This window comes from Ctenopharyngodon idella, chromosome 9 (genome assembly GCF_019924925.1).
Source record: "Ctenopharyngodon idella isolate HZGC_01 chromosome 9, HZGC01, whole genome shotgun sequence".
In the NCBI taxonomy this organism is placed as follows: Eukaryota; Metazoa; Chordata; class Actinopteri; order Cypriniformes; family Xenocyprididae; genus Ctenopharyngodon; species Ctenopharyngodon idella.
Genome location: NC_067228.1, coordinates 31,507,234 through 31,520,101, shown reverse-complemented (window position 1 = coordinate 31,520,101; position 12,868 = coordinate 31,507,234). Strand labels below are relative to the sequence as shown.

The following is a 12,868-nucleotide window of genomic DNA, read 5'->3' as shown; positions in this document are numbered from 1 at the left end:
GTGCATAAATAAGCCCTTTAGCTGTAACTATTTTACAATATAGCACAGATTTTCATAACTCATTGCTCAATTAAGTAAACACTAATTCATTCTCATTATGCCATTCATAGGACTAAGAAAAAAAGCACCACAGACTTTGAAACAAAAACAATGTCTGTGACTGCAGGATTTCCTGTCAGTTATTGACCTTGGAAGAAGGAGACGAAACTCATCCAGAGCAGCAGCAGAGAATGATCCTCCAGGAAGCGCTTGGCCACACTTTGGTGTGAGAGGATATTAATAAAATCACTAACTAAAGGCCAGTAGGTGTTATTCTTCAGTAGAGCTTCACCACAGTTTACCACCACATGACGATTATTCTCCTCATCTGTGACATTAAAAACACAGATTTAAGACATTTCAAAACATTTTGTACTTGATATTCTGAAAATATAGACAGTCATCAAGGTTTCGCATCAAGAAATTTGCATACAGTACACAGTACATACACAGCAGAAACAGCATGGCATTTCGAACACACTCTATAAATTGTTTCTTTCATTACCTTGCAGTTCGCTCTTGATAAGGCAGCTCTCCATCATGTAGAGAAGCACAGTGACCATGATGTCCAATAACTGGCACTCCTCTGTGACGTGTCTCGCCAGCTCCTCGTTACTGAAGAGCTGCACGCTGATGTGAACGATACGGTTGGACATGGTGTCAGACTCATGGCTCTTCATGAGGGTCTTCATGATGAAGGCGTAGTGTTGTACAAATGTTTTAGTGAACGTGATCTGTGGCACAGGAGAAGGAAGTACACATTTTGGTAAAAAAAAAAAAAAAAAAAAAAAAAACCAGTGCAGACACAAAGTTTCTCCAGGAATGCAATAGTTTTGCAAGAGAAAGCAGAAGCATTGAAATATAATTTTTCCTCTCAGCTCATTTTTTTTTTTTTACCATCATCATATCCTTTTAGGGGCTCCGTAGAAATGTAACTAAAAAACATAACTAAACGTTCCATGTTGTGCAAGCCAAAAAAAATGGTAAACAATTATATTATACATGAATGTAATTTTTTTTTATTTCTTCTTTGTTTCAGTGTTTATTTATTATTCCTTTTACATTTCAAATACAGTGTTACTTACATTAAAAATACTATTATGTTATTTCATGATTAAGTATTGTATTTCAATGGAACTGGAGAAAAAAGAAAGAAAAAAAAGAAAGAATGAACCTTAATAGGGCAAACTGAAATTCACAGATTTGAAGGCTGCTATTAGACTATTAGGTCACTGAAGGTTAAAGGCATATTATGCGACGACGCATTACTTAGAGAGCTTACAACCTACTAGCTACGTTCTACCTTAAGAACACGTTATCACAAAATTAACAAAGTTAGCAACTAGTAGATGCACCTACGAACTGTTGGTGCAATACTACCCATATAGACAAGGTCCAATGTTAATACTTACAAAGAGAGTGACAACTAGCAAAATTCTCTAAATTTACTAGAGATTTACATGTACAAGAGGCCAAAATATGCTACTTTAACACGTGTATAAGATTAGGTTAACAAGCTTTAATGTTCAAAAATCACATTACATTTCCACATACTGTACATTATTGCAGCACCTCTATTCCCAGTCTGTCTGAAACACTCAGATTGAATTCTGGTTTCTACAAAGCCCCTCCTTCCGAAAAGTTCAGAGTGCTCAGATTGGCCAGCTGACCCAGTGTGTTGTGAGTGGCTACAAAAAAAACCTCAAGCGTGCATCGGAAATGTAATGGTGCCCTTATATAGATTGCGCTTTTGATGTGAGCGCAAAACCTGCGGGAATTAGTAAAATTATGTGCAATACAAGCCCTATTTAACAGAGCAAAAGAGACAAGTGAGAGAGAGGAGGCGGGTGTGTGTCACTTCGCCGTCGGAGAGAAGAGAGCGAGAATGCGCAGCTGACATTATTGCCTGTGCCGCTGGCAACAAAACGGATGGGCTCGGAATCGGCATGACGTGAGACGGTGCATTGGTGCATCTCTAACCGGGACCAACATCCGAATGACACGACACGGCAACAACACTACAATTCACTGAAGCCTCGCCTTCTTTCTTTACGTATGCCTTTGGGCGGGCATTATGCTAATATTTTGAAAAATGATCCACGTCTGGATAAGTGTTCTCTGTTAGATATAATGAATCCCTTTTGTGGGAGACTTTCCCCCAGTTTCACAGACAAGTCCCAGACTAAAATGCATGTTTGCGCTGTTTTAACTGAAAGCAACTTGCACTGACTTATCTTAAAATATGTCACTGCCATTGTTTTGTCTCAAGATTCACGCCAGTAATGATTTTTAAGGCATGTTTATAAAATGTCCTGATTGAACTATGGCCTAATCCTGGCTTAATTTAAGCCAATGAATTTTGTAACTTTGCAGATCTTACACATGCACACAAAAAGACATTACACACGAAACATTAAAGCATTAAAAAGCATCACTATGGCCTCTTTAAACAAACCACAGGTTAATTTTGGATCCTGCATATGTAACAGTCAAAAAGCATTAAATACCTTGTAATCCTGATCTGGCAACATGTTGAGCAAAAAAGTGACCATCTTCTGTGGAAATTCATACTTAATTGTCCAAAACAATAACTCTTCTAAAAAACATTTATGTTTCAGAGTGTCCATTATGGATGGATCTAACAAAACAGGAAAACAGCAAGGTAATGTGATTATTGTTCCTAAATTATTTGAAGAATAAATGGCAACAAGATTTAGGAATGATGAGATGTAACGGGATTTACCTTTGGTACTGCTACTGAGCTTCACTCTTTTCCTCTGTCCCACACCCTGCAGCCCATCCTGATCCTCCTGTCAAACAAACACATGAACCGCTTTTAATTTGACCTACTCTTCTCAACAATGAGCCCAGCTAAAACAGTTTCCTTTGTCAATAAGTTCACGTTGCTAAAGTGGCCAAAATAAAGTGGTGTTCTCAACAATAACACAATGGGAAAACACACCCTGCTGTGTTTGTTTTGACTGGTTGCTGGGTCACATTTTATCTATCCCAGAAGTCTGTGTGCCTACCTCTTTGCTAGAGTCCTCCAGACTGGCAGCAGCAGTAGCTCCTAAAATAATAAGGTAGCAAAATATCAAAACCATGTTACCAAAGTTTACAAGAGTCATCAATACCCTATTCTCCATATTCAATGTACAAAAGAGGATAAAAACACCCATCTCTACAGTACAGCAAAGCACAGAAGAGGTAGCAGTGTTACCCAGCAGACTGAGCGCTCCTGCTCCTGCCGGAGTGTCTGTTGCCCCAGCACCAGCTCCTCCTGCTCCTTTCTCCTCCACCGACACCAGACCTGAACTCTTCAGTGCCGACAGATACTTCTCATAGTTCCTCTTTGCATAAACATTCTCCTCTTGACCTGTGGGTGTGGGACAATATAGATGTGTGAACAGTGACCGAAAGGGAGGATTATTTTTAAAGGGGTCATATCAAGTGTGAAAATGAACAAAAAAAAACACCTTCTTTACAGCTTGATTAAAAACTGTCGGATTTATGACAACAAAAACCAAAATACAACGGACAAAAGTCCACATTTCCACACCAATGTCACCAAAACAGAAACTTGCTCACCAAGGAATGAGGAAGTAGGATATAAGATACACTCTTAAAAATAACGGTTCTAAAAGGGGGTTTTCACAGTGATGCCATAAAAGAACTACTTTAGGTTCTCCAAAGAACCTTTCAGTGACCAGTTCTTGTGGAATGGAAAGGTTCCATGGATGTTAAAGGTTCTTCATGGAACCATAAGCCGCTTTTTCCAGCATCTGGCTGAACGGTTCTAAGTACAGTAAGGAATGGTTCCAGTCATATTTTCACTTGAGCTTGGTGTGGCACGGCACGATTACAATCGTTGTCACTTTAAGACCTGATGCACAGATCCATTATACTGTTACAGTAAGCTACTGTGAGGCCGGTTTATATGCGTGCACTTTGGGTCTGAGAACAAAATCTGTGGAAATGAGTAAAATTATGTGCAATACACACAATCACACAGCGAAATACAAGCCCTGTAACACCAAAAGTATTGATCTGGAGCAAATTAAATGAGTGAGTGAGGGGAGGTGGGCTTGTGTGTCAACTAGGGTACTACATACTCAAGTACACGCGACACTATTGTTTTCAGTGTTTGCCGTCTCACTATCATGAACACAAACATATCCTTGGCTGCTCTGAGAGAACGCTTAATGAGCATTTCATCATTTTATTTGAGAAAAACCATTGTCAAATACACTCTGAAACTCAAAGCTCTTCACTACAACCCGTCAAAATACAAGTCCTGCTTTTAACTCGAAGAAACTGACAGAAATATATCTATACAAGTCAAAATAATAATAATAATAATAATAATAATAATAATAATAATACCAACAATTTATTTAAACATTATTTAAGAAATATAATTTTTTTGTCCATGTTTTAATTTAGTAAATCTCTTTTGTGCAGCACTTTGCCAGAACATAAAAGGATGAAAAAACATTAATTAAATTGTTAAAGTTTTATGCATTAATTTCATTACCACCATATATTGATATTGATATATTTATAGTATATTTGTATTAAATCATAAAATTCAGAAAAATTAAGTCAAACCAGAATTTCTGAATTTTAATAAATTATTAATGATAAATATAAGTTGTTAATTTAATCCTTAATCAGTTATTAAATGTAATTGACTATGGCCCGGTTTCACAGACAGGGCTTAGATTAAGCCAGGATTAGGATATATTCAAGTATCTTTTATAAACGTACACTAGAAAAAAACATTACTGGTGTGCATCTTGAGACAAAACAATGGCAGTGACATATTTTAAGATATGTCAATACAATTTGCTTTCAGTTAAAATAGCTCAAACATGCATTTTAGTCTAGGGCTAGCATAAGCCTTGTCTGTGAAACCAGGAGTATATGTTTTTGATTATTGAAATTTGAATAAACAAAAACAAATGCTTTCCAGTTTATTATTATAATAGAAAAACTGAAACTGGTTTCATTCATTTATTGGCCATTTTAACTGATGATAATAATAATAATAATAATAATAATAATTGATTGTTTAATACCTTATACTGTGACACTGTGAAACCATGATATTTTCTGAGACAGTTATCATACCATGAAAATCTCATAACATTACAACCCTAGTGTCAACTCACTGTCGGAGAGATGAGAGAGAACGCGCAGCTGGTATTGTATTTCTTTCCTGCGGGAAATGAGTACTGGAAGTGTTTCAGATATTTAAGTATTGATATGTATCGAAAAATTGATCTTTTTGATGACTACATTGCACTTTGTTTATTATTTCAGATGCCTTTTTAAAAGATTAAAAGAATAAAAAATGTATAGCTATATTATATATAAAATTCAACCCGCCAAAGCGGTTAGTAGGAGTGACTGCATTACACGCGACTGCTGAAATCCACCCGCATTTGTTGGGTTGGCGGGTGTTAATGTCAAGCCCTGCATACATACATAAATTGCTCAACTACAGTCAATACCGTCACATTTCAGACATACTCACCCATGCTCAGTTCTTTAAAGGTCTGCTGATTGGTTAAGATCTTGGTGAGAACAGTGCGCATGGCCCCGCCCATCTTGGTCAGCTCTTCTAAGAACGATATGTGCGGCTCTAACTGCTGCAGAACCTTCTGCAGATCTCTGTCAGCGGCCGACTCTGCAAGCACATGATAAGATGTTTGTGTGAGAGACAAAATATAGCAGCATATGTTACCCCAGTGGGCACGATTAGCAGGCTCAGCCAGTACATGCCATTCACATGGGACTGATATTATGCAAAAGCACAGAGAAAGCTGTTGACTAAAGCATTATTGAACATCGCAGATTATCTTATTTGTTGCTTCACACTATTTTTGGTATGCTTCACAATATGTCTGTTCAGTTTAGGAGCTGAATCTAGTGAACCAGCTCCAAACTAAACACTTAAAGTCCCATAAAAAGAAAATTGGAGTTTTGTGGCTTTTATTTCATGTCTATTAGCTTTGTGGCCATGTAGTGTATTCCTATTAATTAACAGAATAGCCTTTAGCTGACAAACCGTGTGTGCCTGTGAAGCCATTTTATGGGGTCTTTGAAGGAGTTACAACAGTACAAGGGCATTGAGGTGTGATGTGATGTCCTCACCTGGCTCAGTGTAGCCGTCTCTCAGGTACTGAATGATAGTGATGATAAACCGTGGCAGCACCATCTCAGACATGAGCAGCAGATCCCGAGGGACTGATGGCACATTCTCTCCTGTTTTTAACCGATGCCTACTACAAAACCTGTCACACAAGAGCATGTAAATTAGAATTTAACATGTCAGCAGATTAATTTGCTGTTTACAAAAAAAAAAAAATCCTGTTTTCATTGTAATAAAAATGGCTGACATTACACTGTTTTTGTAAAGGTCAACAGATTGATGCACTACCAGCAACTACAATTTGCAAGTCTATCAGTGATATCATGGTGGTGGTGTTAGGATAAAAGATGTTCTGGAACAGCAGTTGATTCATATCACCACAGAACAGTGACCACCCACTTTATCAGTATATATTATATATTATTTATATATATATATATATATATATATATATATATATATATATATAGTCACATTAAAATGGAAATGACAGGTCTTTTTTTTCTCCATAATTTGAAGTACATCCAAGTGTAAAGGTCTATCGAAAAAGAAAAATGTAATTTAAACTAAAAGACTAAATTATTGTAAATTGTAATTTAGACTAAAAATTATTTGCAGTGCGCCTCCCATCCAATAATCGCAATAAGCTTTGATATGAAACTAAGTCTCAGCTTTTAAATTGCCAATTTTTTCCACAAAAAAAAAAAAAAAAAAAAAAAAAACGTTGTTTTGACACTCCTTAATGTGGTAGACCACTGTAGCCACCTCAGTTTAAGCAACAGCAGTGTTGATTTTTAAATAAAACTGATTAATTAATTAATTAATTAATTAATTATCAAATACATTTTTTTTTTATGAAAACATTTTCGGTTTTGGTGTTTTTTATAAAAATTAAAATATTTTCAATGCATCTGCATCACTACTTTTTACTTTTTGAACCCCACTGCTGCGTTCTATTGCCCCATAATAAGGCACTAACCCAGGCTTGCTTAATAGAGACTCCCAAATAAATAAATAAATACTGCGCTGACATAATTGTACAGTGGTGGTATCAGAGGTTAAGACTAGGGCTGCACTGATTAACCAGAATTGTGATATGGCTTAGTGTGATCATCAAACTGCAAAGGCTGCAATTTAATTAAATAAATATATGCACTGTGTGTGAAGCGCGGCACTGTGTTCTTACACGTGAGCAGCTCACGATCCGCCGGTGTGTTTAGAGTCTCAGAGCGGCTTGATTCACAGTCAATGCTGCAGTTTTAAGGTTTCCAACAAAATAAGTTAGATATTTAACGTTCAAAAATGAAGATATTAAGGGATAGTTCACCCAAAAATTTTGTCTAATTACTCACCCTCATGTCGTCCACACCAGTAAGACCCATCGAAACACAAGTTAAGATATTTTTGATGAAATCCAAGAGGTATATGACTCGTCCATAGACAGCAATTTAACCACCACTTTCAAGGCCCAGAAAGGTAGTAAAGAGATTGTTAAATTAGTCCACGTGACTACAGTGGTTCAACTTTAATGTTATGAAGTGACGAGAATACTTTTTGTGCGCAAAAAACAAAACAAAAATAAGAACTTTATTCAACAATATCTTCTCTTTTATGTCATTCTCCTACGCTGTTTACGTTCAGTGCTTCCAGGTTCTACGTCAGAACGCTGACTCATTATCGGCCAGCTCCTGCGTCGGCGTCACACGCATGAGTCGTGCTGCTCAAGTGAACAGTGTCGGCCAATAGTCACCGTTTTGACGTAGAACCTGGAAGCGCTGAACGTAAACAGCGTAGGAGAATGACATAAAAGAGAAGATATTGTTGAATAAAGTTATTTTTGTTTTGTTTTTGCTCACAAAAGTATTCTCGTCGCTTCATAACATTAAGGTTGAACCATTGCAGTCACGTCGACTGTTTTAACGATGTCTTTAGTACCTTTCTGGACCTTGAAAGTGGTGATTATATTGCTGTCTATGGAGGAGTCAGAGAGCTCTCTGATTTCATCAAAAATATATTCATTTGTGTTTCAAAGATGAACAAAGGTCTTACGGGTGTGGAGCGACATGAGGGTGAGTAATTAATGCCATAAATATAAGTATTGTAATTGTATAGTTATAATGTAAAATACTCTTAAATACTCTTTATTTTACAGTGAAATTTTACAATAGTAATTTCTTATTCTGTTTTTATTTAGTCATTTTTATTTAGTAATATCAAATCACCATTATTATTATTTTAAAGCCATACTGATATAGAAAAATCACAATTTTACCCAAATTGTGCAGCCCAACAAACCTATATATTTTTAACTGCATTTTAATTTTAGTCAGAAAAAAACTTGCAATTTGATTTTTCCCCTCAAGTCATGCAGTCGTGGGTATGACTTTGGCATGTACCACAGCACTGAATGACTTATTTACCTTGTCTGTCAAGTGTCTACAGTGCGGTCTCAGCATTTAAAGCACATATAATGTCACATATTACTAACGAGATAACGAGACACATACACAGCGAATGTCATCTCTAAACTTGGCAGTGAACATGGCTAATAAGGCCATGAATTTCTTCTTTAAATAAGAGTAGAGATCACTGGGTTCAGTGGACAGTCACTATGAATCAGAAAGAACATGCGAGTAGTGGGATGTCAGTCTCCAGAGCAAAAGCAAAAGTGTTGCTGGAGCTGATGTCTTTTCACAGTAAACATCTACCAAAAATAAAATTGCCAATATCCTCATTCCTGCAGAGCAGAGTACTTCGTGATAATTACACCCTTTACTGATCAAACACAGTGAATCTTTTGAGCTCCAGCTGACAGCAGTCATACCCGGCCCCATGTCTGAACCTCTACACGTTGAATTGTTGAAGTGCAGTGAGTAGTGTGAGAGGAGGAAGGGAAGAGACCTGTCACTGACCCTGTGGGGGAAGTTAAAAATAACCCAGACTGTGACAGTCTCTGTAAGGCAGTGATCAGGTGCCACAGCCCACTCCACACTATTAACCTCCCCTGACAGCCGTCGGACTCTGACTGTCACACCAGCCCTTATGTTAGTGCATATATATCAATCAATGCACAGCTGTGCCTAAAATCAAGAGAACTGCCTATACTCAACATTTAAATGGAAGATTCCTTTACTAGTTTTACTAATAACCATACTTGTGTGGCGTTAAAATAACGACGAGAATGTATACATGTACTATGGCCCATAAATGTGTTGATTTGAAATGGACCAGATTTGAAATGGACAGTGTAAAAAAATTATTTTTGTAATGACAGTTGTAAATAAAACTGATTATTGGAGTATGTTTTACAAGAAAATACTATTATTTCAGTCTTTCTACTTCATGAATTTCATGTTTTATTCAATGCGCTACTTGTCGTTTCTTTGTAATTATTTGTGAAATTTAGTAGCAATTTCTGAGTGAAAATTATTTAAAAGTAAATATTAGGTAACACTATATTTTAATGGTCCACTTTAGACTTTCTACTAACTCGAAGTAACTTTGCACCTACATGTCAACTCTCATTAGAGTATAGCAGACTGTCTGCTTAATATCTGCTAACACTTTATTTTAATGGTCCCCCAACAGACATTCTACTGACTATAAGTAACATCAACTTATTCTACTCACCCGAACACTAACCTAACCGTCTACTATAGTCTGCTAATACTCTAGTGAGAGTTGGTTGATATGTAGTTACTTATAGTTAGTAGAGTGTCTAAAGAGGACCATCAAAATAAAGTGTAACCAAATATTACACCAATTTTTTTTTCAGTGTATAACATGCTGGCAATTCCTGTCACATCTTTGACACCCAAAAGTGTTGATGATTTGAAACACGCCCAGAAATGCTGCTGTCTGCTGCTCAAAAATGTTTCTGACAAGGAACACACTTATAGTATGATGCCAAGCTCACTAGATTTGAGGGCGTTTTGCCCAAAATACTGCTGTTTCAGAACATGTCGGCCATGTACAGGTAATGCTGAGGATTCTAAACATCTCTAAGTTTGAGACTCAAAACTGCTGCTAATTCAGGAAATGCCTACGGTGCCCAAAAATAATGCTGAACCAAAACACCCCTATAAATATCGTGACCAAAATGATGCTGATTTAGAATGCACCAATGATTTAATGCTCAATAACTATGTATAAGTAGGCAGCAGCACACTAGATTTGAGATGATGCCCAAAAATGATGCTGATTCAGGATATGATGTGACGTCCCCCCAATCAGTGCACTAAGTTGGAGGCTATGATGGCCCAAAATGCTGCCGATTGCAGATGTGTCAGTGATACAATGCTGTAGGTCAGTGTTTCCCAACCCTGTTCATGGAGGCATACCAACAATGCACATTTTTGATGTCTCCCTTATATGTGACCCTTATATTTCTGGTCTTGTAGGCTCTACTAACCAGCGAATGTATTGATTTAGGTGTGTTTGATTAGGAAGAGTTGGAAAATGTGTTTGAGTGACTCCAGGAACAGGGGTGGGAAACACTGCCCTAGGTAGTCAGGTCACTATCTTGACAATATGATTCACAAAAACCTATAATATTGCTGCTGACTTAGAATATACTGATGTCCAACAATGCTACCGATGTAGGCTGCTCACTAGATTTGAGACTATGATGCCCAAAAAAAAAAAAAAGCTTCTGACTCAGGATGTGCCTATATATGATTCCCAAAAATGATGTCTAGGTAGGCAGCTCAGTAGGTTTGATACTATGATGCCCAAAATTCCTTATCCGAGGTACTCCTATCTATGATGGCGACATGCTGCTGAAACAGAACGCACATATAATGTGATCAACAAGCCAATGTTATGAGGTTCAAAATTTTTGTTGAATTATAACTACAGTAGACAGTTCACAAGGTTTGAGACTATAGCCGCTTTTCCACCGTTGGGCCGAACGGTTCTAATAACGTTAAGGAACAGTTCCAGTTGTATTTCCACTTTAGCCTGGTACGGCACGATTACAAACCGTTCTCTGCCTGGAATTCTCTGAACGGTTGCTAGTAGAATGTGTGCAGTGATGTCGTCACTCAGGATTGGTCACTTGTCTTTTGCCTGGCTGTCAGTTTCTCTGTAGCTGGCTAAGCTCACTATTTGAGCAGCATAAACACAAATTAATAATAAAATTAACAAATATCTTATCAGTCTCCATAATGTGGTCGCTATTTAAATAGCTCTATTCTCAGCCACACAGTGGAAAATGAAACCATATCCGTACCGGCTGGGCCGGATCGGCACAGAATGGAACGGTTAAGCGACGAGAATGGATTGGCCTGGCGGCAGAAAAGCGACTTACTGCACCCCAAAATTCTCCAGATTCAGAATTAATTTCATTTGCAAGATGATATGCAAATTAAATTATTGTCTAGGTGATCAGCATGCTAGCTGTGGAGACTATGATCGCTCATATTCGGCTGCTGATTTGGGACAAGCCTATGTTATAACCACTGTTTTTTTATTATTGTATAATAAAATAAATATACTATTATAGCATTTGTTAATACTTTGCATTAAATTTTTTTTATACATATATTTTCTGTTGATCACTTTAATTTTAGTTTAAATAATTTTGTTGTGTTTTTGTCCTTTTTATTAGTTTTTTTTTTTTTTTTTTTTTTTAAATATGTACTTATAGTTTTTATTGATTTGGATTTATTAGTTATAGTTTTAGTTATTTTAGTCAAGAACTGAGAATTTTTGCCTTGGCATCTAGCTGGAATTAAAAAAAAAAAATCATATATGTATATATATATATATATATATATATATATATATATATATAAAATGTACTTTATTTTAGTTAACATTTATTTTGTTTCAAGTAACAAAAATGTTTTTTATGATTTTGTTTTAGTTAACGATAACAACCCTTGATATGTTTTAAAAGACAAAATAATAATAATAATAATAATAATAAAATCAATCTATGCAGCTAACAAAGGACTGCCTGAGACTGATCCCCAAAAATGCTGCCGATTTTGACCTGGTCTATGATATGATGCCCAAAACAGCTGACGACTCGGGATGCACCTATGTTATGACTGCCAAAAATGATATCTACATATAGGCAGCTCACTAGGTTTGATACTATGATGCCTAAAATTCCTGCTTACTCCCATGAACCAGCATGCCAATTATTTCTACTGAAAAAATAAAGACTAGGTAGACAGTTACAATGTCCAAAAATACTGCTAATTCAAATTTCACCTACAATCTCACCTTTCACCTTTAATCTTTACTTAAAACACTGTCTATGTAGTCAGCATGCTAGGCTGGAGAGTACGATCCCTCAAATTCTGATTTGGGACACGCCTATGTTATGATGCTTAATAATAATAATCGTAATAATCATAATAATGTCAAGATAGGCAGATTGCAAGGTTTGACATTATGATCCCCCAAAAAAACGCTGCTGATTTTGGTTGAGCCTATGATATGATGCCCAAATCTGCTGCTGATTTAGGGCACAACTTTTATGATGCTCAATAACGATAATAATAATGTCAAGATAGGCAACTTGCAAGGTTTGACATTATGATCCCCAAAAACGCTGCTGATTTGGGTTGAGCCCATGATATGACGCCCAAATCTGCTGCTGATTTGGGGTACACCTTTTATGATGCTCAATAATAATAATGTCAACATAGGCAGCTTGCAAGGTTC

General features: G+C 36.6%; 1 protein-coding gene across 4 annotated transcripts in view; it reads right to left on the bottom strand.

The window, feature by feature from the left end:
* Positions 1–12,868, bottom strand: part of ubr3 (ubiquitin protein ligase E3 component n-recognin 3) — an 88,538-nt gene that overhangs the window by 74,948 nt on the left and 722 nt on the right. For all 4 annotated transcript variants that reach the window (XM_051904894.1, XM_051904897.1, XM_051904895.1 and 1 more), the window contains exons 2-9: positions 6,196–6,335; positions 5,576–5,728; positions 3,260–3,415; positions 3,069–3,109; positions 2,783–2,849; positions 2,547–2,677; positions 545–773; positions 188–367 (exon numbers count right to left, since the gene is read on the bottom strand). In XM_051904894.1, the coding sequence (XP_051760854.1) occupies positions 188–367; positions 545–773; positions 2,547–2,677; positions 2,783–2,849; positions 3,069–3,109; positions 3,260–3,415; positions 5,576–5,728; positions 6,196–6,335 (1,097 nt within the window). The remainder of the gene's footprint in view (positions 1–187; positions 368–544; positions 774–2,546; positions 2,678–2,782; positions 2,850–3,068; positions 3,110–3,259; positions 3,416–5,575; positions 5,729–6,195; positions 6,336–12,868) is intronic.